The sequence below is a fragment of the Salvia miltiorrhiza genome, chromosome 2 (assembly GCF_028751815.1).
Source record: "Salvia miltiorrhiza cultivar Shanhuang (shh) chromosome 2, IMPLAD_Smil_shh, whole genome shotgun sequence".
Taxonomy (NCBI): domain Eukaryota; kingdom Viridiplantae; phylum Streptophyta; class Magnoliopsida; order Lamiales; family Lamiaceae; genus Salvia; species Salvia miltiorrhiza.
In genome coordinates, this window is record NC_080388.1 from 23,669,737 (window position 1) to 23,692,288 (window position 22,552).

Below are 22,552 nucleotides of genomic sequence, written 5' to 3' on the forward strand. Positions count from 1 at the left end.
TAAACAAAATTACTCTCAAATTAACCATCAAACATATAATTTTGTACAAAGTTGATATTGATTTTAGAAATATTGAAATACGTGTGCTTGTTAGAAAAAACAATTTGAGAAAAAAAAATCTTTTGATGCAATCAATATTGCAGGCCTTCCCATACAACAATTGGACGATTTTGTAATTTGTATCAATCTATCTAAATCAAATTGACTAAATGACTCCCTAAAAAAAATGACCGGCTTAGTTCGGACCATTCAATTTCACGACAAACAAAAGCTACAGCCATTTGTACCATTCTAATCTCACTATTCTTATTTTATTAATCTTCTTTTTTCCTTAACTTGAAAGTGATCCAAATTCTTTGACAAAATTGCCACCAAATTATTACAATCAGAATTGGCATGACGGCGTAAATCAAGATAATTAATCTTTACGGTTTTATATCATATCATTTAAAATAATAAAATATAAGTTATACAGAGATATTCAGCGAGACATCATAATTTTGGGAACCGAAAATGAATACATGGTTTTATTTTTATACAAACCTAATATTTTGAACTTTTTAAAAATATTTTTTTTATAACTTATAACATTTTTTATAAAAATTTAAAATTCCCACTAAGATTATACGAAAGCATAATTCTACCGCATGGTAGTTTCAGTTTGGCGATAACATATTAACAATTTAACAAAAACTTTCATAAGCAAGCCGATGAGGCTTAGTTCAAATAGCAAAGTTGAAGCACCCAAAGACTCTCCTTTATGAGAGGTCTTGAGTTTAATTCCCGCTTGCGTGAGGGTAATTTTTTTCACTTTTGTGTGGGTAGTGTTCCCACCTTTGTGTGGGTAGTGGTTCCGCCTGCATGCTGTTGTTTTTTCACCTTTGTGTGGTGTAGAGGTCCAGCCTGCGTGCGGGTTACTTATTAGATTATATTAGAACCCTCTTGTAACTCTTAAAAAAAAGTTTCATAATTAAACAACTTATCAAAATGACATGGATGCATGGTTTTTTTTTTTTAACAATAATAAAAAAAGACAGGAATTTGTTTTCTAGCTCTCTGTCTCTAGGATGTCAATTATTTTGTGTAAAAATTACAGTATTATTTTTCAAAGTTGTTTTTCGAGACGTATTATTTTTCAAAGTTAATACGGTGAAAGTCCAAATAACTAACAAAGAATAAGAGTCAATATATGAAAGTAGCCATTTTCTTTTAATAAACTTAAAATTTACCCACTCAAATAAAAAAACTTTAAAAATTACCCATTTTGTGTTAAATGACTAAACTGCCCCTATGATTAAAATTAAAAAACTACCCACACTAAATCCCTATCTCTCTCTTCTTGGTCTCTCTCTCCTTCCTCCCCCCCCCCCCCCGCTCTTTCTCTCTCTCTCTCTCTCTCACTCTTTCCAGTGGTTCAAGTGCCGACTTCTAGTTGCCTCTTCGTGAATAGCTGGAGAAATTGATTGTCGTGATAAGTTGTTTGATTCGATGCCTCTTTGGGTTATAGGTGTTGGAATTCGCCTGAAACGCCGCGAGGGACAACAAGAAGAGTAGAATTGTGCCGAGGCGTGTGTAGCTGGCGGTGCGGAACGACGATGAATTGGGGAAATTGCTTCACGACGTCACCATCGCTAATGGCGGAGTGTTGACCAACATTAATCTGGTGCTTTTGCCGAAGAAGTCTGCGGCAGCGGCGGAGAAAGCCTCTAAAACCAAATCACCCAAAAAGGCTTAGTTTTGTTGTTGTGTTATTCACCTTTTCTTTTTCTAGATCTGATGTTCAACACTTGTTTCGCTGATATATTTTAGCTGTTAGGTTTAGTCTTGAAAGTAAATAGTTTATGAATAGAAGTATTCTACTTTTCGTTTCTCTAATTTTGTTACCATTTTTGAATTACCAGCATTGGTTGTGAATTCACAACCAATAAAACTTGAATTCATAACCAACACTATTTCTAGTTGTGAATTCACACGAATTCACAACTGACACTATTTTTAGTTGTGAATTCAAACTTTGAAACTTGAATTCACAACCAATACTAGCTATTCAGTTGTGGATTCGAGTTTCAAAGCTTGAATTCACAACCAAAATTAATGACAATTGTGAATTCGCGGGCAATTTTTAAATTTTTATATGCAAGGGTAAAATGGTAAGTGTGGCTAATTTTTAAATTTTTTATCTTAGTAGGTATTTTTTAATTTTACTATTTAAAAGTGGCTATTTTCAAAATCCACTCAAAAAATAATGTGAAAAAAATACAGCTTTTATCAATGCCGCTTCAACTTTATTATACTCTCTCTATAATAATAATTTATTTTCTCCACTCATGATATGTTCATTTAATATTTATTAAAATTTATGTCGATTTTTTTCACTCATCACATATTCATCTAATATTCATTAAAATCTATCAATTCTATAAAGCAATACATATTCTAGCCCTCATATTGTTTCTCTCTCCTACATGGCACCCTCTCAAACCAGCATTTTGATTTATCTAATCCTGTATTTTGCATTATGTATTTTTATATACGTTTCAATTCTCAAGCTCTGCAAAAAAACCAATTCTCATACTCAGTCAACCGTTACAAATTAGAGCGCAATTTATCTGCAAATACTTCTAAAATTTCTCTCAATCCCTCTGCAAATTTCATGGTCAATCACTGTTACAAAACTAAATTAGCAATTGATCAACAAATCTGCTCAAATCCCTTTCCATCCGTCTGCAGTCACCATTCTCGAATCCCATCTTCCGATCATTCTCAAATCTCTCTCCATCCGTCTACAAATCGTTCTCAAATCTCATCTCCCCCGTCTGCAAATCCTTGTCACGTCAATTCCCTCTCCCGCTGTCTGCAAATACTTATCATAGCAGTTGATTTGCTAATCTCTATCTATCGGGTCCCGCGCCGCCGATACATCAAAATTGGAAATCAGGATTTGGTGCTCCATCTCCCCCGCCTGATTTCGGACTATTTTTTAAGGTATGTGCTTGAACAGTTTGATGTTTATATATTTCTATTGTTTCTCATAATTGTAGCATCCCGCCCCTACTCTAACTCTTCTTCGCAGGTGCGTCGATTTTCCTGGTTATTGATTTCATTTTTCCTGTGACGTAGAAATGGACTATCAATTTCGTCCAAGTTTCAAACTATTTTGTCTTGATTGTAATGCTCAGCTGCTAACCATGTATAAGAAAGAGAGATCTGGTTGAGTGATGCTTGTGTATTGTAATGCCACTATTCCTACATTTTTGTTCTGCCTTAAGTCTTCTATCAAATGATTTTGTATTATGTATTTAACTCTAGCAAACTGAAAAATATAACAGAAGTCTGTTGTCAATTTCTTTGAAGGCCCTTACTTATGCATAACGACTCTTTGGATTTCATCAAGTTAAAATTGCCTTGATTGGCATCCATGCTGGAAGCACTGGTCTTAACTTAATGTCAGCATAATTGAAAGTCAAAGTGCGTCTTAATCTTCATGGTATTGTATCTGTTGAATCAGCAACGGTAAGCTCTCAGCTCTTTTTGATGAATTTTATTTCTTATGCTTACTGCTGAGTAGTGGGGTTTCTTTAGCGAATTACTCTAAGAGCAAACTTATGGTGATAAGATAATAACTTTATCTGAGAATGGCTTGGCTCTTTGCTCGCTCTGCTGCTCTTGAGGTTTGCTATTTGACTATATTTGGAAACGCTCGTGTGCTTGTGTGTTGTTCTTTTTACATGTTGTACATAAATTTTAATGAAAGTAATGAAATGTGCCGACCTTTTTACATTGCACCTTATCTCATGGAGAGTTCTATTAGCGTGTTTGTCTAGATCTAACTCCTCTATGTGTAGTTGAAGTAGTTCTGAGCAGAAGAGTTTTGTTCCTCTTTTGGTATGCAAAATTTGTCTGTCATTGGTTTGTTAGTTATCCCAAGGAAAAGAAAATATTTTCTAGCTTTTTGTTAAATTAGCAGTTTATGTCATGGTGAAATATGTATATTAAACTTGTTTGTCTGTTACGGCTAATTTCATTTGAGATTTAACCAGTGGGATCTAATAAACTATTGTTGTGGTTGGCGATATCCTCTTTATACATTTTTATGTCAACTTGCTTCTTAATATGAGTTCATGGTTAAAATTTTAGCGGGTGGAACTTTCTCATTATATTTTGAACTTACAAGTGTTGTAGTAAAAAGTTTGAATATTCAACTCGACTGAAGTGGAGAGCCATAACTGAGTAATATTCTTTCAATTTGGCAAAGGTAATTTGAGGTTTTGTATTTTGAAATTTGAAACATGTTTCCACAACAATGTAAGGTATTATAGTTGGTAACTGGACACTTCCTTTTAACCTTGGCTTCCAAGCATCTTGTCTCCTGATTTTTTTTTTGACTGGTTACTTATTTCGTGATGTTATTTAAGCATATATGCATTTTAAAATAGACTGCACTATTCAGTTTACAGTGTAAGAGAAATTGAGGAATGTGAAGCGATTTATCAGTGTTCTATTTTGTTTTAGAGATATTAGATAAACAGACACCTATGTGTGTATGCCTGCTGTGCTCGAGCAATGCTTGGCATACAGTCTGAACTATCTGACTCCATATGTATTTATGAGTGAGAGATGATAACGTTAGCTGTTGTTCTGGAGTGATTTAAATTCTGAATTTATACGAGCTGAATAATTTTGTAATTTTTATCAGATCTTGTTGTGTGAAAATAAATGCATTTCGCTTTCTTCTAAGTGGTTGGCTTGCTTACTTTCCATTATGTAGGCTTTCTCCTGGAATTGATGCACTGGTGAAGAAGTTGCATGAAAAGAACAAGGCTGTCTATCTGGTCTCTGGAGGTTTTCGTCAAATGATAAACGTAAGTTGCTTATTTTAAAAGTAGTAATCTCTTCTTCACTGCTTGAGCTTTTGTAGGCTTCTAAAATATAGTCTATGCAATATTTTTGAAGCCCGTCGCTACACTCCTTGGGATACCACTCGAGAACATATATGCCAATCAACTTCAATTTGGAAGCTCTGGTGAATTCTCGGGGTTTGATCCTAATGAGCCGACTTCAAGAAGTGGAGGGAACTTCAAGAAGTGGAGGGAAGGCCGTTGCTGTTCAGCAGATTAGGAAGGTCAGGCTATAATCATACATTTCTTGGTTTCAATACGTTTTTCTTCTTTCTTCAACCCTCGTCAAAACTCTTCTATTTTCAGGCTAAAGGTTTCAAATCTTTAGTCATGATTGGAGACGGCGCAACTGATCTTGAGGTGAGAAATATTATATTTCTTCATCACACTTCTTTATTTGCTTAAAGTTCTCCGAATAATAACTTTATCTGAGAATGGCTTGGCTCTTTGCTCGCTCTGCTGCTCTTGAGGTTTGCTATTTGACTATATTTGGAAACGCTCGTGTGCTTGTGTGTTGTTCTTTTTCATGTGATGAATCATAACTCAATGCTTATGAGATGAGATTTTCTCGGCTGTGTATATATTAGTTATAAATTTAGGTGGATATATCATATATGGGTTATTCGCCTCTTTGTTATTGCTGTCGTCGTCGTTGTTATGGTGGGTCGGCCGTGCTGATTGACGTGGGGTTGATATGTGGAACATCCTCTGTTAAGTTGATTTTCAATGTGGTTTTGAGTAGTGAAAATATCATTTAAGAATATACATCTATCTCATTTACGACGAACTCACGTTGCAGCTATAGAACATATATATATAACAGGCAGCTAGGAAGGGGCCACCTACAGGTACACTTCGATGAAGGCCGCCGAGAATATGAGGCCGTACTCCCGCTTGCAGACGGCACGGCTCTGAAGAAGGCTGGCGGCGCCAGACAAGCCACGATGCGATCCATCAGATTCTGCAGTCCATCCAAGGATTTGGGTTTGGATTTTTGGTGCAGAGTAATGTTCCTAGGTATGCTTATGGGAGTGTGCTAATAATAAAATTTCGAATTTAGTATGTTCTAACAATTGAATAACTTAGAACAGCAGTAACGTGGAACATAGTTTCAGAAGCAAAAAGATGATCAAAAATAAGTTTCGACACTCGGAGTATTTAATTTAGCAAAAAGATGCTTATGGGAGTGTGGAAAGGCTCCATGTTTGGAGTTACAAATTTAAGGATTTTTGGAAGTCGCATACAAGGGGAAGAAGCAGAAGATAGTTTCTGACGATGATTGTTTTTGTATACTGCACGCATAGATGTGAGCTGCTTATGTAATTTAAAGTTTTAAAAACTGTAATTAGATTTCAATATTTGCAAACCTAAATAAAAGGATTGAAATAAATATTTTCTTCAATTGAATTTGGTCACATAAAGTACTTAATAATACTTCAATGTATTTTAAATAAATAGGTAGTTCAATTTAATTTGGTCATATAAAATAAAGAAAATGATACTAAGATATATGTGTAATAAAGAAAATTTTCAATTTAATTTTTCATATAAAATAATTTGAAATAAATCTGCATTTCCACATTAATCTCATAATGATATATCTAAATAAAAGGCTTAATCTTCATTCATATATTAGCTTAACATCGTTCCATATTATATTTTACCATTGCGCATTGATCTTTATTGAACTTCACTATGAAAAAAACATAAATAAAAGGATACTTTTGGGATACATTTAAAATAAATAGATTCTTCAATTAAATTTGATCATGAAAAATAATTTCAAATAAATTATCATTCTCGAATTGATCTAACACATGCTCATATATATTGAATCTATATTAAATCTCACAATTCACAATTTTAAAAAAAAATTATTATTAAACTTTACCATTTAAAAATCTAAATAAAAAAAAATACTTAACTTTGAAAAATTAATAAAAATATATTTAAATATATTTGAAATAAATAGGTTCTTATTGTTTGAAATTTTATTGAGATTATTAACAAATTATTGTTTAACATTTTATTTGGTTATATACATATTTTATAAATTTAAAAAAATTCGAGAAATTAGTTGATATTATTATATGGGTTTAGGACGAGAATACATATTAAAATTTAAAATAATCACATATCTAATAGGAAAATGGAATACTCCTATGTGGCATCACCATACTTTTGCACTTTTATTTATCCTAATTCTCTAGACATTTTCATATTCATTCTTATTTATCAAAATCTTCTCATCCCACATTGATTTTTTATGAGATTTCACCAAAATAAAATCTATATAAAAGGATGCTCTTAAAACCAAAAACCCACATTTAATTGGTGAAGTGATTGAGATTAATACAATTTGAATTGCAATAAAAGTTGATCGAATTTATTTAGTTGAATAAAAAAATAATTAATTTTATTTTTTAAAATAAATACTTGTGATTAAATAAATTATTTCTCCATTTTAATTTGGTCATAAAATAAGATATTTTGCATTTTTTTTTTTGGATTACACATTGATTTTTTATGAAAAATTACCAAAAGAAATACTACTAAATAAATTAATATGATATAATTTGAATATCACATCAATTTTCTCAAGCCTTAGACGAGATAATTCTCAGAACTTAGTTATGGTCTTTCAAACTTCAAATATGATGATTTTCATGAGTCAGTTTTATTCTTTCAAACTCCAAACGAAATGATGCTTGAAACTCAGTTATGATATTTCAAGCTCTATACAAGATGGTGTTTAGAAGTTAGTTATGATCTCACAAGCTTCAGATTGTATAATCTCACAAGTCAGCCCTGGTCTTTCAAGCTCATAATGAAAATGATGTTTAGAAGTGAGTTATGATATTTAAAGCACCAGATAGTGATGTTCAAATGATTGACACATTAAGTCATGCATAGGGGTGTAAATGAGCCGAGTCGAGTCGAGTATCGCTAAGCTCAGACTCGAGCTCGACTATTTTGAGGAAGCTCGAGCTCGAGCTCGACTCGGCCGAGCTTGAATTTTTTGAGCTCGAGCTCGACTCGATGTCATATTCGTGAGCTCGAGCTCGACTCGGTTAAGCTCGATTGTAGAGTCTTACTCGAGTTTGAGCTCGAGCTCGTTTAAGCTCGTTGAACTCGAGCTCGTTCAAACTCGGCGAGCTCGAGCTCGTTTGAGCTCGTTTCATACATACTTCAACAAATTGAATAAAATCACAAATCATTTCATCACCAAAAGTCTTTCTCCAAATCAATTATAACAAATCTTAGATATCCAAAAACATCGAAAGCATAAAAATGCACTTTCAAATAGTTTAAAGGCATCAAAAATTCGAAAAGTAACAAGTCTTAAATGAAATACAACATAAAAATATAAATTTGCAGCTTCCGAATCGGCAACACCAAGTCGTCTCTCCAGTACCAACACGGCAACACCAACCATGATCAAACTTCAGCCATACATATTCTGCAAAGTTAACATATCATATCATAATTCAATACACAAGGATATTCAAATTTCCAAGAGAGTGAATACATAATTATAAACTGCTGAATCGATCTTGAAAAACACAAGCAAACTGTTGAGGATAAATTCACAGTTCATTTCATTTCATAAATTGTAAGAACGCACAGTTCGTTCATTTCATACAACATTTGAGGATAAATTCACATGTAACTCTATGTATTATATTATAAACTGTTATATACATATATATATATATATATAATACACACCTGACACCTGCACAAGTGGGACATTTCCAGCATAAATTCCAGCCACAACATTGATAATCAAAGTAGCAACATCAAACCTACAGTTTTCACAGCATTTAACACCTTAGCTACAAGGACGAAAGAGTTTGATAGCTTTCCTTTTAGACCAAAAGGCATGTAACCTGGTTATAATTAAATACAACTACAAACATAATTGCAAAATCTATCTTACTTTCAAGGAATGGGCAGCATAATCTCCAAAGGTTTCTTCTCACTCTGTAGTATAAAATAAGATAATCAATTTAAGTTAAAATAAATTTAAGAAGCCATAAAACAATAAAAACATAACTTACTTTGTTTTTTCTCTTCACACCATGAAGACTACGACACCAATCTCCTCCACAAATCAATGTTTGCACTGTATCGGCATTCAATGAGGCTCGATATGCATCAATAACTCGACCCCCTGCGCTAAAAGTAGCTTCTGATGCCACAGTTGAGACGGGAATAGCTAGTATATCACGAGCCATTTTAGATAATATACGATACTTCAAGGCACTCGTTCTCCACCATTCTAAAGCATCAAATGGAGTTGACATATCTTCACAAATATGACATCCCTCTTCCAAGTAGTTGCTCAACTCTGACTGTTGTGGCTTACTAGTTTGAGCAGATTTCACATGTTGAATGAACTCGGACCAGCCCGAAGCTACTTTAACTCCACTTCTGCGATCGGTATTGTCAATGATTTGCTCACTTTGTGTAGAAGTATCAGAATACATGTCCGCCACATATTCATCATACAACTCATATAATGCATCCTTGACTTTCTTGATTTTTTCACGAGCTTCTTCTTTGGAATACATTTTGGGAAAACAATACTCAATGACCGTCATCTTACACCTCGGATCTAAAATAGCAGCAATAGCCATCAACAAGTTGCACTCTCCCCAATATTTGTCAAATTTAGTCTTCATAGCTCCAACCATGTCATGAATAAAGGGTGCTTCAGTTCCATCTTGTTTTGCACTCGAGAACAAGCTTCCGATGTGGTAGTTGTAACTGCTGCACAATTTCAGAGAATGCTCGAAGTCTTGCCTCATTGTAATTGATGAAGAGCACACTTTCATGTATGTCTTCAATAATGTAAGCAATCCTTGAAAGTCCCTCCTGAACCATAAGGTTCAGGATGTGTGCACAACACCGCACATGGAACAGTTTACCTCCACATAACAACTTCTTGTTTCTTGAGAAAGTGTCAGCCAATATGCGAATTGCCACATCGTTGTTTGAAGCATTGTCGACTGAAATGGTGAACACTTTATTCTCAATACCCCAATCTTTCATACACTTGTAAAGATTATCCGCTATCTCAACACCACGATGAGGAGGTGGTAGATGAACAAAACTAAGAACTCTTTTTTGCAATTTCCAGCAAGAGTCAACAAAATGTCCAGTAAGTACCATGTATTCGATCTTCTGATTCGTTGATCTCCACAAATCGGTAGTCACACTAATCTTGTTGATGTTCTTTAGTTGTGCCATCAGCTTCTTCCTCTCAATATCATACACTTGAGTACAATCTTTCTTGATTGTATTGCGTGATACCTTTTCCCAATCCAATGCTGCACGTTTCTGCATCATATTAAATCCTTCTTCTTCAACAATTGTAAATGGATGCTCGTGCATGAGTATCCAATGAGCAATTGCCTCCCTCATTTTTCTCATGTCAAATTTGCCATCTGTGAGAGCAATGGAAGCCATGGAAACACTATTTTCATTGATAGGCTCCAATGAAATCTTCTGTTGTTGCTTCTGATTTAGCTTTCGCTTCAAACAACAAGCCAAGTGTCTTGAGAGGTGGGTAGTACTCTTGCTCTTCAAAATCGATAGTCTAGATTTGCAATGCTTGCACTCGGCTTTATTGACAGCATCAATTACATTGAACTCCAACCAAACTTTCGAAGTCTTTTGTCTCTTCTTCGGCTGAAAGTGCAAATCATCTTCTGCTCCTCCTGTATCACCATCTCCACTCCCACCTGTTTCACCATCTGCACTTCCACCTGTTTCACCATCTCCACCATCTCCACTTCCACCTGTTTCACCATCTCCACTTCCACCTTCAATGTCAGTATTTGTAACAATATGATCATCCGTTGAATGTTGATTGTCAATGGAGTTTTGAGATGTTATTGCATTGGGCATTGTTGAGGAGACTTCAGGAGGGGAGAATGCCATTATCAACTGAAAGAGTTACCCTTATTAGATTGATTTAGAGCAATTGACACATTTATATGTTCTAAATGAAGTTAAGGACTGCACACAACCAACAACAGCAATGAAGTTCAATGAAGTTCAGCAGACAGCAACAAATAATGCTAACTTCAAAACACAAACAATCACTAACATATGATTTCTGTCACAAAAGCTATAGTGCAGAATTAGCTATAATGCTAACTTCAAAACACAAACAACAATCACTAACAATCACTAACATATGCTTCCTGTCACAATCACTAATTTGATATCACAAAAGCTATAGTGCAGAATTAGCAGCAAAAAAAAAAACAGAAACTAAGATTTCTATCTATTTGGACATGAATCCAACAAAAAACAGAAACCACAACCAAAATTTAGAAAATAGAACCTGCTGCACTGCTGCTACTGTCACGCCGAGGAGGGCAGAGCCGTCGCGGCGTCGCTGCTGCTGTCGCGGTGGGCTGGGAAATGGCAGTCGGAGGTCGTGCTGGAATGGTGGATGGAGGTCGTGCTGGAATGGTGGATGGAGGTCGTGCTGGAATGTTGGAAATGGCGAGAAGAAACGGCGGGAAATGGCGAGAAGAAACGGCAGGAATGGATGGAGGTCGTGCTCGTGCAGCGCAGAATCGCACAGAACCGTGCGTGCGTGACTGCTGCTGTTAAGCTGTCTGGACCTTCGCCGGAAAGGCCGAGCCGCCGTCGCGTCGAGTGCCGGAGTGCGTGTCACCGGCCAGCTGAGAGAGAGAGATGAGAGATTGGGGGTGGGCGGCGCGCCAGCAGCTGTTGACTGTTGTGAGAGTTAGGGTTTGTGTAATTCAAATTCACTAGTTGTTAGAATGGGCTTAGGAATTGGGCCATCTTTGTGGGCTTTGAAATATATTTAATTTTGGGCTTATATATTATATATTATATATTATATATATAATTATTTGAGCTCGATAAGGCTCGCGAGCCTAACGAGTCGAGTATCACGAAACTCGAACTCGGGCTCGGTACCAACTCGAGTAGCTCGAGCTCGAGCTCGACTCGACTAACATCGAGTCGATTTCGAGTAATCTTCGAGCCGATCCCGAGTAGCTCGCGAGCTAGCTCGACTCACTTACACCCCTAGTCATGCATAGTATTTTAGGATCTAAACGAGATAATGCTCAAAAGTTTGGCGTTCAAAAGTCAAATATTGTCTTTCGAGTTCTTGATGATCATGAGATGAGATGATGCTTAGATGAAAAATGAGATCTTAAATTAATTCTTATTCGTCAATATATTAAAAATGTACAAATTTTATATAAACGGGTATTTTTACTATTTAGCAAAAAGTTAACATTTAATAGAGGGATATAGTTAAGATTAGTCTAATGTAAATTCTATTACATCAAATTAAATTAATTAAAAATTAATTATATTATATAAAAATAATATACTACTAAATAATTTAAATTATAATTTAAAATCCCGTCGAATTTCGACGGGTTATACACTAGTTTATATTGATAAAGACTATGCATACTATTACGAGAAGGAGAGATTATATTACTAAAAATATGAATAATTACAACGTCTCATGTACGATCAATTTGTTTTATAATTAATTCTCCGTCATTTTTTTGTCGCTGAGAGATGCGCATGTTATCGCATTATAGTAATCTATTTATGAGTATAAAATTAAAGTTTTTTTTACCATTCTATCTCTTCTCAATTTTTCTCACCAATTTTTTTTCTCTTCTTTTTTGTTTTATTTCAAATCTTTTCAAAAAAATTGTTAACTTTGATTCATGAAAAAATATTCATTATGGGTATTATATTAAGGGGTAATTGCCTGTAAATCCATAACGTTTACTCGGAATTGGTTTTTGCTCCCATTTTCGAAGGTGTGGCCCCTAAATACATAACCTTTTATTTTGTCTCGTTTTTCTCCTGTCACCGGTTTTTTCTTACGCCGGCGCCGGAAATTACACCGTGGCAGCCGGAATTGACAAGGTGGCAGCCGGAAATTGACACATGGACATATTATTAACATGTGGAATAAAATTTAAAAAAAAAAAACAAAATTCTCCCAACTCCATCATCTTCTTCCCCTTCCTCCCCTCCCCCCACCCTCTGCCGCCTGCGACGGCGCCAGCCACCCCCCTCCTCACCTCGGCTCAGCGGCGACATGGCGGCGACGTGGTGGCTATTTCGCTGGAGGGGAGCCAAGGCAAACGCGCGGCGGCGGCGGCGAACCTAGGCGTCAACCTCACCAAGTTTCGTCAGCCCTTCCCACCACCACCACCAAATTCCGTCAGCCCTTCCCACCATCAAATCCGCCATTTTCGCCCCATTTCCGAGGAAGAGAGCTTCACCCAATTCCCCTTCCGCCATTTCCTTCCAGACCTTGAATCTTCCCCAGATCTAAACCCTTAAATCCGAAGCCCTAAATCCCCAAATCCGGTCTCCACCTTCTGTTCGAGTTTGTGGCGGTGTGGGGTGGTGTTGCGTTGGGGCTGGGGTTGCGTGGCCGATTTGCAGAGATCGACGGGGTAGGGGTTGCGGGGCCGATTTGCGCGGCCGGAAATTAACTGGGGCTGGGGTTGCGTGGCCGATGCAGAGATCGGCGGGGTTGGGGTTGCGTGGCCGATTTGCGTGGTCGAAAATTAACTGGGGCTGGGGTTGTTCTCTGTGTGATTGTGTGAGAGGGCGGTCGACAACGATGGTGGCGGCAGGGGTGGCGGCCGGTGGCGATGGTGGCGGCAGGCGGCGGCGCCGGGTGGGGGAAGGAAAACTAGGGTTTGGGAGTTGGGGGTTGGGGAAGATGATGATGTGGGTTTTTCTTTTCTTTTTTTGTTTTAAATTTTTATTCCACATGTTAATAATATGTCCATGTGTCAATTTCCGGCTGCCACCTTGTCAATTCCGGCTGCCACGGTGTAATTTCCGGCGCCGGCGTAAGAAAAAACCGGTGACAGGAGAAAAATGAGACAAAATAAAAGGTTATGTATTTAGGGGCCACACCTTCGAAAATGGGAGCAAAAACCAATTCCGAGTAAACGTTATGGATTTACAGGCAATTACCCCTTATATTAATGATTATGAAAAAATCTTTAATTCGATATAAAAATTATGAAAATTGAATTTAAAAAAAATAAGTTATGATCATTAAAAGTGTCAATTTTTTTTGCTCTCTTATTTATCTCTAATGTTGAATATCATACTCTTGTATTTTGTTGTTTTCATTTGTTGGTGGAAAAATAAGTAGTTGTCGAATTTTTGTCCTCTCAAAAAAGTTTACATACTATAATTATTTAAAATTTAAATATTTTTTAGTTATAATAATTTTTTATACAATTATGGAGAAGGAATTTGCATTAATTTTAGTATGAATTTGTAAATAAAAAATAGTTATATATCTAAAAATTAGAAATCAAAACATTATATAGATTTATTTGAATTTAGTTATGTTATATGTACGAATTATTTATTTATATAAACATATTTGTTGTTATATTTTCTTTTTTCATAATATTCGTATATTTCCTGATTTTTTAAAATTATTTTTGGGTTATCTAAATATGAACTTTTGATAATAATATAGTTTGAACTTTTAAGAGCCCAAATTTTTTTATATTAAATGATCTATTAATTTTGTTATATTGATGGTTTAGTAATATTTGCTCGAAATGAGATTGACTTAATTGATTTTCTTTATAATAATAATAATAATAATAATAATAATAATAATAATAATAATAATAATAATAATTATTATTATTATTATTATTATTATTATTATTATTATTATTATCAATTAACCCTAATAATAATAATAATAATAATAATTATTATTATTATTATTATTATTATTATTAGGGTTAATTGCCCATAAAATACTGAACTTTCATCCAATTCTGGTTTTGCACACAAACTTTGAACTGTGGCGTGATAATTACTAAACTTTTGATTTTATCTGATTTTGCTACTAATCCAAATTCCGGCCAAATACCAAGCTAATATATAATATGGTGTGCCAGTTTTGACGTGACGTATTTATTCTTGCGTGACAATTAGTTGGCAAAATAATATTTTTTATTTAATTTATTACCAATAAAAAAAGAACACAAAGCAAATAACTTAAATTGTCAATAATTTAATATATCAAATCAAATAATAGTATTTTTTTAAATTTAATAAACCTCAATTTAATAAATAAGTATTTTTTAATTGAATTAATTCAATAATAGTAAGGGGATTCTTCGAATTTAGGTGTGTCAGCCAAAGAACATTTTAATTATCAATAATTTAATATATGAAAAATTTATTTAGCTAAGTAATAAAGTTTATTAAATTTTCATTAACTAAAGATTATTTTTTTTATAAACTATACATATTTATACTATTTGAATGACTTTTATTTTATATATTGGAGTAATTAGTTGTGTAATAGTGAACTAGAAAAAAATTGATTTAAACTTGAGAATTAAAAAAATACTATTATTTGATTTGATATATTAAGTTATTGACAATTTGGGTTATTTGCATTGTGTTCTTTTTTTTATTAATAAGAAATTAACAATAGATATGTCGAATGGTTTAGTAAATGTGAAGGGGGTTTGGGTTTTCGAAATCTCGAATGGTTTAATAGAGCGCTGATGTTGAAATGGTTTTGGAGATACTTGGCGAGCGGGGAAGAGCTGTGGGCAAGGGTGATTAAATCTGTGTATGGGGATTTGGAGTGGGGAGAAGATGGGCAGTGCAGACTCAGGATGAGAGGAGGGATGACTGGCTGGTGGTCGAAAATTGTTGACAAAGGAAGGGGAGGTGAAAATGACAGATGGTTCTCTGAGAATATCTCACGCGAGCTCGGGAATGGCTTGGGTATTAGATTCTGGGATGAGGTGTGGACGGGGAATAGGCCGTTGAAATTTTTGTTCCCAAGATTATTCGCGTTGAGTTCAGACCAGCAGGGGCTGGTCGGAGAGTTTGGAAATTGGGCGGGTGAGGAGTGGAATTGGGAGTTCAGGTGGAGAAGAGATTTGCGTGAGAGGGAGATCGAAATGGTTAATAATCTGCTGCTTGTTATCTCTTCTTTGGCCCCCTGTGCAGGAAAGAAAGACGGATGGAAATGGAAAGCAGCAAAAGACGGAGTTTTCTCAGCCAAGTCGGCATATGAGGCCATTTCAAAGGAGAAAGGCGAGATGGCATCTAAACACCACGAGGGGTTGGCCCAAGTCTGGGAGGCGCCAACTCCACATAAGGCGACGGTTGTTGCATGGCGAAGCTTGAGGAATAGATTGGCGACGTGTGACAATTTGGTGAGGAGGAACGTACCGATTCAAGTGGAAGAGAAGTGGTGCAATGCATGTGTGGGTCATGAAGAGACGGTGGAACACCTGTTTATTCATTGCCCAAAAACCGATCAAGTTTGGGATTATATCCAGCAATGGCTCAACATCAAAACGGCAAAGCCACAAGGTCTCTCTCAACATTTTTTGTCTTTTACTCATGGTGGCAAAGGAAAGAAAATCAGAAATTTTTTGAAAGCTTTATGGGTTGGAACAATTTGGCTGCTGTGGAGCTCTAGAAATGAAAGTAGGTTTGAAGGAAAGGAGTGGGATCCACAAAAACTTGTGTTGGAGATTAAAGGTAGAATTTGGAGTTGGAACAAGACTTTCCAAATGGTGGAAGTGAATGTTCCGTTTTCTTTGTGGTGCTCCCGAGAGTACACACTTCCCTTTTTGTAACTGTTTTGGTACTACTGGTACCGAGTTTTCAATATATTGCACTTTTATCGATCAAAAAAAAAAATAGATATGTCGCGTCAAATATTGACACGTCATATTAGCCTGATATTTGACTAAAATTTGGATTAGTAACAAAATCAGATAAAATCTAAAGTTTAGTAATTTTCACGCTACAGTTCAAAGTTTGTGTGCAAAAATAGAATTGGACGAAAGTTTAGTATTTTATGGGCAATTAACCCTTATTATTATTATTATTCGTTTTTTTAATGACGCCCCACATCGAAACTATAAATCCCTATCAATATTCCGATGTTATTATATGAGTGAAAAGGGCCATTATTTTTAAAAATTTACTTAGAAAATCCCCACAAAAGTAAATATTGGGCATTTAGCCAAGAAAAGGCAAGAAGTGAGCATCAATTAGTGTTTGTGAGTTGGAAAGTTAGATGTATAACAATAATGTTCCAATTCCCATGAAAGTAATGCACAAGCTGAGAGGCATAAGTGCGTTTGTAAAGAACAAGCATCGATCAGCTTTAAAGGTTTGAAATTAAACAACATCAACAAACGAAATAGATAGATCAACAACTCTCATGCACTGTTTCTCACCTTATTAATTAATTAATTATTTACTATTCTCTGTGTGCGTAACAAGTTTTCTCTCGTGAAAAGGAACAAAGCTAAACTTAAAGGGGAAATTCTTGTCATCCTCTTCACGCAAGGGAAAGAACAAATTAAAGCTTTAATGTTGCAAATGTCTCTTGAATTCAATTTGTGTTTCATTTAAATTATCGGAGCTGATTAGTTGTGCGTTTTGATCTGGTCATGATATTATTATGTTTAGTTTTATGCTTATGCTTAATTTATCCATACATATTATGGAATAAAGTAGTTTTGTGTGTGTGTGTGTGTAAGTTGGAGAGAGGATTTAAAGATCTAACTTGATCATTAAAGTGATAATAATTAATAACATCACTAATCAGGTAAATTGATCTTGAAATATATGTGTAGAGAGTAAGAGAGTCATACACCTTCATTGAAAACTTATTTATTGATTAGTTTGATTATGAGCTAATTCAGGTGATGTTTCGGTGTCGCATGTTTGCTGAATACAAATGATAGTGTTAAGTAGCAAATACATTCTTGAATGTGCGCATGTGTTGGTATATATAGTGGTAGTGTGATTAATGCCTGGGTCCAAAAATTTCAGGTTCGTCGAATCTACCGTCATACGATCTTTAAAATTATTTGTTCTTTCGCCAAAGAAAAAAAAAATGTTTCTTAACATTTAGAAAAAAATACATACACCTTTACCGTTATTTTTTGTGCAATTTAATCTATACATATTGAAAATAGTGCCGACCTCAAAATATTAGACATCGTTTAAAAAGAAAAATATATTTTTTTCTTTTTTCGACAAGGTTAATTTGAGGGGCAATAGGGAAAAAAGTATCCTTGAAAGTTTTAGTGAATTTAGATCTTATGTGGATTTTATCTCCTATATATGAATACACGTCAAAGCTGAATGAGAATAATTTTCAAATGGCTTCTCTCAATGATTATGTGGATTTTATCTCCTATCACCATGAAAAATGAGAGGAATTCGCTTCATTGCGACATCGCCTCTTTGTTATTCTATGTTAAGGATGCATTCCCAAATTGTAACTTCCCGAGTGCATCTACATATGAGAGAGATTCACATCGTCTTCCATTCCCACCATAGCTAGAAAGAGAGGTGCTGAAAAGCCTAAAGCTATTCTTACTTGTAACAACTTTCTCATTAGTTGGAAACTCCTATTTACTATCATTATAATCTCAAGGGATTTCAAAGTTAAAGGAATTCACTTGATTGAATTAGGTTCATGGATGTAGGAAAAGGTACTCCAAACCACATTAAATAATACTCCCTCTGTCCACGAAAGAAATTTTCTTTTTGGGACGTCCACAAAAAAACTTCCTACCTATTTTTGAACTGTACCCCACTACTTTTAATTACTTACTTTTCATTTTTTCACAACTCCCAATATTAATTATAACACATTTTCACCAATCTCAATACACTCAATAACTTTTTCTTCACTCTCAATACACTAAATAATATTTTTCTCAAAACTCGTGTCACTCCCTCCTAGAAATTTTTTTTTATGGACAAAGAGAGTACGTGTTATTTAATTTACTGCAATGTCATGCATCTAATCATCATCATCTGATTTCCATTCATACTCTAAGATTGTTTTGATAAAGTTGGGAGTCTGCATTAACATGGACTAATGAGCTACAACGTTTTCAAAATAAATTTTTCTTTGTCAAATGAGCTTTCAGTCACAACCAAATTTTACACATACGCAAGTATTAGATGGAAGATCTCATCTGTTCAATCAGTTATTGTAGCCATCAGTTGGAAAAATACTTCACCACGATCAATACTCTGATAATGAAGTTCCCTGATGTACATGACTAACAATCTTAAGAGTCAAAATGCTCATAACAAATTATCGTTACCTATGTGTCAAGAAACTAATTAATAGGAAACTCAAAATGAAAAAAAATTGGTCAAATGTATTTCTCCTCCCCCTATCCTTATACTTAGCAATGCTTATTTCGTGATCATCACATACTAACTTATGACAATATTGCCATTGACGGAGAAGCTGTCGATCCTTTCGCAAGTATGACGTGGGCTCACCATGCGACATCCAACTTCATAATATTGCCAGACTTTCGATTATCCACATCAGTGACTTTCTCTCAACTCAACCTTCAATTAAAATATTCATTTCTTTCTCCTCCACATACACAATCCAATCTTCATCTTATTTCTATTCCCATAGGTGACACTCATATGACCTATTTTTTTATTTTAATTTATTTTTATTCTTATATTAGCTATAATAATTTTAAATGTATTAACAAAATTATTAAGAAAATAGAAAAAATATAAATTATTTTTGAAATTCATATTTGAGATAAAATTAATTATCATACATTTAGAAACTCATAATTTACTTGATCATAAAACAAAATTACAAGAGTTAAAATAAAATTAAAAATACATAAATCAAAGTACAAATAGATAGAAATATGAGATGGAGATAGAAAATAAGGATAACAAAAAAATAGCTTCCGTCCATATAGTGATGATAGAAAATTTCAAGTCCTAAATATAGAGAAATTTGTCAAATTTTAATATTTTTTTTATCATAAATATTTATTAAATATTAATATTCAAAAATAATATATATAATTAAGTGGCACCCAATAAGAGGGTGCTAAGTGGCAATGGCTTTCTCATGACCTTGGGACGGATGGCCACCAAATAGGGATGACAACGGGCCGGATCTGAACCGGATCTCATCAATACCAGATCCAGATTCGTGGATCTGAAAATTTTGGATCCAGATCCGCGGGTCCAGATCCATGGATCTACTATTTTTAAATTAAATTAAAAAAAAATCATAAAATCAATATCTAATTTCCATCATGAAAAATATTGCACAAAATACATTCATGCAATACAAATTCTTTGCAAAGTAATTCTAATTTGTCTATTATTTTTAATTTTTAATATATCTAATATTATTAATAAAATAAATATAAAAAATAAATAATATAATTATATAAAATGGATCCACGGGTCGGATCTGGGTCGGATCCGAATCTCAAATTTCAAGATCCAAATCCAGATCCGTTTTAAAAATTGAGATCCAGATCCGCGGGTCCAAAAATTGAGATTCAGATCCGTAAAAACGAATCTAGATCCACGAATCTGAACTAGGTCCAGGATCCATTGCCATCCCTACCACCAAATGTCACACAAATGAGTGCAATTTATATTTATTTTGTAATTCTTAATTTTTTTCCTTTCCCATGACTTTGTTGATAAAGCAACTAATGAGAGTAATCTTAGGGGTTATTAGATTTGAAGGTTAGATTAATTTTATGATATCTTGTTTGGTTGGATGAATACGGGTTCGATAGACAATCTTGGGATAATATCACATAAAAATAATTTTAGATTATGAGTATTGACCTATTTCTATAACAAAATTAATCGCGAACCAACTCAATCTTAAATAATTTCGGACAAATTCAATCTCGTCAGCCAAACACAGCACAAAATAGTGACTAGATTTTTGCTTGGCATGCATAAAAAACCTGATATCGATTCTTTATTTGTCAATAGGGATATTTGGTGCATAATAACAGCATTTTTACTTTTATATTTTTAGCAGATAACGACATTATTTGACGCCGGATGGAAATAAGATTCCAAATATTTTGCACGTGAATCGATTTTAAAAGAACTTTGAATATGAAAATTCACTTTTATGGAACTATAGTCGTGCATCATCCTCCCCTTTTGACTGCGATCAACTTATTAACTACCAATTAAAGAAACTTATTAATTATGAAATATAATGTGTTAAAATGTAAAAGAAAAAAGGAAAATTAATAAGTGCAGATTATTAAAATTAGTTGTTACTTTACTTAAATTAGTTGCTAGTTAATTTATTAAGAGTATATACTCTTCTTCTGGTATTTTATACTTTTACACAATATAGTCTACAAAGGATTTATCCCAAGTTTTCTCTTCTCCTTCTCCTTCATCGTCTACGATATTTCTCTATATTGTTTTAACATTTTTAACATAATAATGTACCAAAAAAATTCATAATTATTTAGATTCCTAATAAATGCTCGTTTGGTTTAAGTAGAGGAATGGAAAGGGAATGCAATCAAATAAAGGAGTGGAATTGTAACAATAATTATTACTTTTATTAAGTGTTTGATTTAACAATGGAAATGAATCATTAGTAAGAGATTCTCTTTCTTTTGTTTCCCTTCCATTTTGAGGAGTAACATATATCAACGTGTGGTTGGATGTTTTTAGAGGTTGGAAAGTGAATCAATTAAGTGAATCCAAACATATTTGGTTTGGGTAATGAGTTAACCATTACCCTTTCTTGAGGAAAGCCCAATCACCCACTTTATTACCCCTCAAAATAGAGGAAAAACAAAAGAAATGGAATCCCTTACTAATGATTCATTTCCATTGTTAAACAAAACACTCAATAAAAGTAAATGATTATTGTTACCATTCAATTCCTTTATTTGATTTCATTCTCTTTCCATTCTTCTACTTGAACCAAACGAACACTAAATATGAAATGAAAAAACCTGATTTATTTAAAAGGAGGTGGAGTTCTGCGCCCCAAACTCGATTTGGGAACGCCTGGCACTATTTTAATATACTTATTTAGGGGACACTACTAGTTATATTACTTAAATAAAACTTTTCTTAAAAATAAATTGAGACTTTTCATCAAAGTAAATCTTTCCTTTTAAAATATATAAAATTATGCACACACAACATGAGTCATATTAATTAAACAAATATGATTTTGTTTAAAAAAAAATGAAATTTTAAAAAAAAATGACACTTTTATGAGCCTTTGAAAACTCGAAACCATTTTCACATTTTTCACAATAATATCATTTCAACATCGATAATTGTACTCGGCACGTAAAATATATACATGAAATTTGGAAACTTACACGTGATTGTGAGATTTGAAATGTCATATGAAATTTTTCAATGCCATAATTCCAGCCTCATGACTTTGCAAATATATATATTGCATACAAATTTGCCAAGATTTAAAATTTATAATATTGAAATAGATGTCAAACGTTGTAATACTAAATAATATAGATGTTTTTCGCATAAATGTCTCCTAGTATAACTAGTAAACAAAAGAAAAAGTATTCGACATTTCTCAGAAAATATCCAGTATTTGGATTAAAGTTATGTTTAACACAATATAAATTCCCAAGTGGAGCCTAGATATGGTTTCTGCAACCACAGGGGCATAATCGTCAAGTCATATTTACAACGGATCTCTCTGAACATACCGCTATATTCAATTACAAAAAAATTCAAATGACGCTCACTCACCCTTCTCCATCTCTCTC

General features: G+C 34.0%; 3 protein-coding genes and 1 long non-coding RNA gene across 4 annotated transcripts; 2 read left to right on the plus strand and 2 right to left on the minus strand.

Moving 5' to 3' along the window:
* Positions 1–2,455: 2,455 nt before the first annotated feature.
* LOC131007774 (uncharacterized) lies at positions 2,456–6,300 on the plus strand. Its single transcript, XR_009096276.1, has 4 exons — positions 2,456–2,985; positions 3,355–3,513; positions 4,769–4,862; positions 4,954–6,300. It is a non-coding gene; the product is annotated as an uncharacterized LOC131007774 (long non-coding RNA).
* A 1,815-nt stretch (positions 6,301–8,115) lies between these two features.
* LOC131008163 (zinc finger BED domain-containing protein RICESLEEPER 1-like) lies at positions 8,116–9,595 on the minus strand. The gene is made up of 4 exons (XM_057935057.1): positions 8,960–9,595; positions 8,839–8,882; positions 8,628–8,704; positions 8,116–8,358 (listed from the first exon to the last, which is right to left on the minus strand). The coding sequence occupies exons 1-2, from the start codon at positions 9,593–9,595 to the stop codon at positions 8,841–8,843; spliced, it is 678 nt and encodes a 225-aa protein (XP_057791040.1). The 3' UTR covers positions 8,116–8,358; positions 8,628–8,704; positions 8,839–8,840.
* Positions 9,596–9,614: 19 nt separating this feature from the next.
* On the minus strand, positions 9,615–11,394 carry LOC131008164 (zinc finger BED domain-containing protein RICESLEEPER 2-like). Its single transcript, XM_057935058.1, has 3 exons — positions 11,254–11,394; positions 10,703–10,850; positions 9,615–10,669 (listed from the first exon to the last, which is right to left on the minus strand). The coding sequence occupies exons 2-3, from the start codon at positions 10,842–10,844 to the stop codon at positions 9,615–9,617; spliced, it is 1,197 nt and encodes a 398-aa protein (XP_057791041.1). The 5' UTR covers positions 10,845–10,850; positions 11,254–11,394.
* A 4,093-nt stretch (positions 11,395–15,487) lies between these two features.
* Positions 15,488–16,579, plus strand: LOC131008165 (uncharacterized). The gene has a single exon (XM_057935059.1). The coding sequence runs from the start codon at positions 15,488–15,490 to the stop codon at positions 16,577–16,579; it is 1,092 nt and encodes a 363-aa protein (XP_057791042.1).
* The last annotated feature ends 5,973 nt before the right edge of the window (positions 16,580–22,552 follow it).

Bases quoted from the DNA above. Each gene is read 5' to 3' on its own strand.
- LOC131008165 (XM_057935059.1), top strand. From the start codon at position 15,488: ATGTTGAAATGGTTTTGGAGATACTTGGCGAGCGGGGAAGAGCTGTGG.
- LOC131008164 (XM_057935058.1), bottom strand. From the start codon at position 10,844: ATGGCATTCTCCCCTCCTGAAGTCTCCTCAACAATGCCCAATGCAATA. The intron at 10,670-10,702 runs GTGGAAGTGGAG...ATGGTGAAACAG, and splicing joins AAGTGGAGATGGTGAAACAG to GTGGAAGTGCAGATGGTGAA.
- LOC131008163 (XM_057935057.1), bottom strand. From the start codon at position 9,595: ATGGTTGGAGCTATGAAGACTAAATTTGACAAATATTGGGGAGAGTGC. The intron at 8,883-8,959 runs GTAAGTTATGTT...TTTATACTACAG, and splicing joins GTGTGAAGAGAAAAAACAAA to AGTGAGAAGAAACCTTTGGA.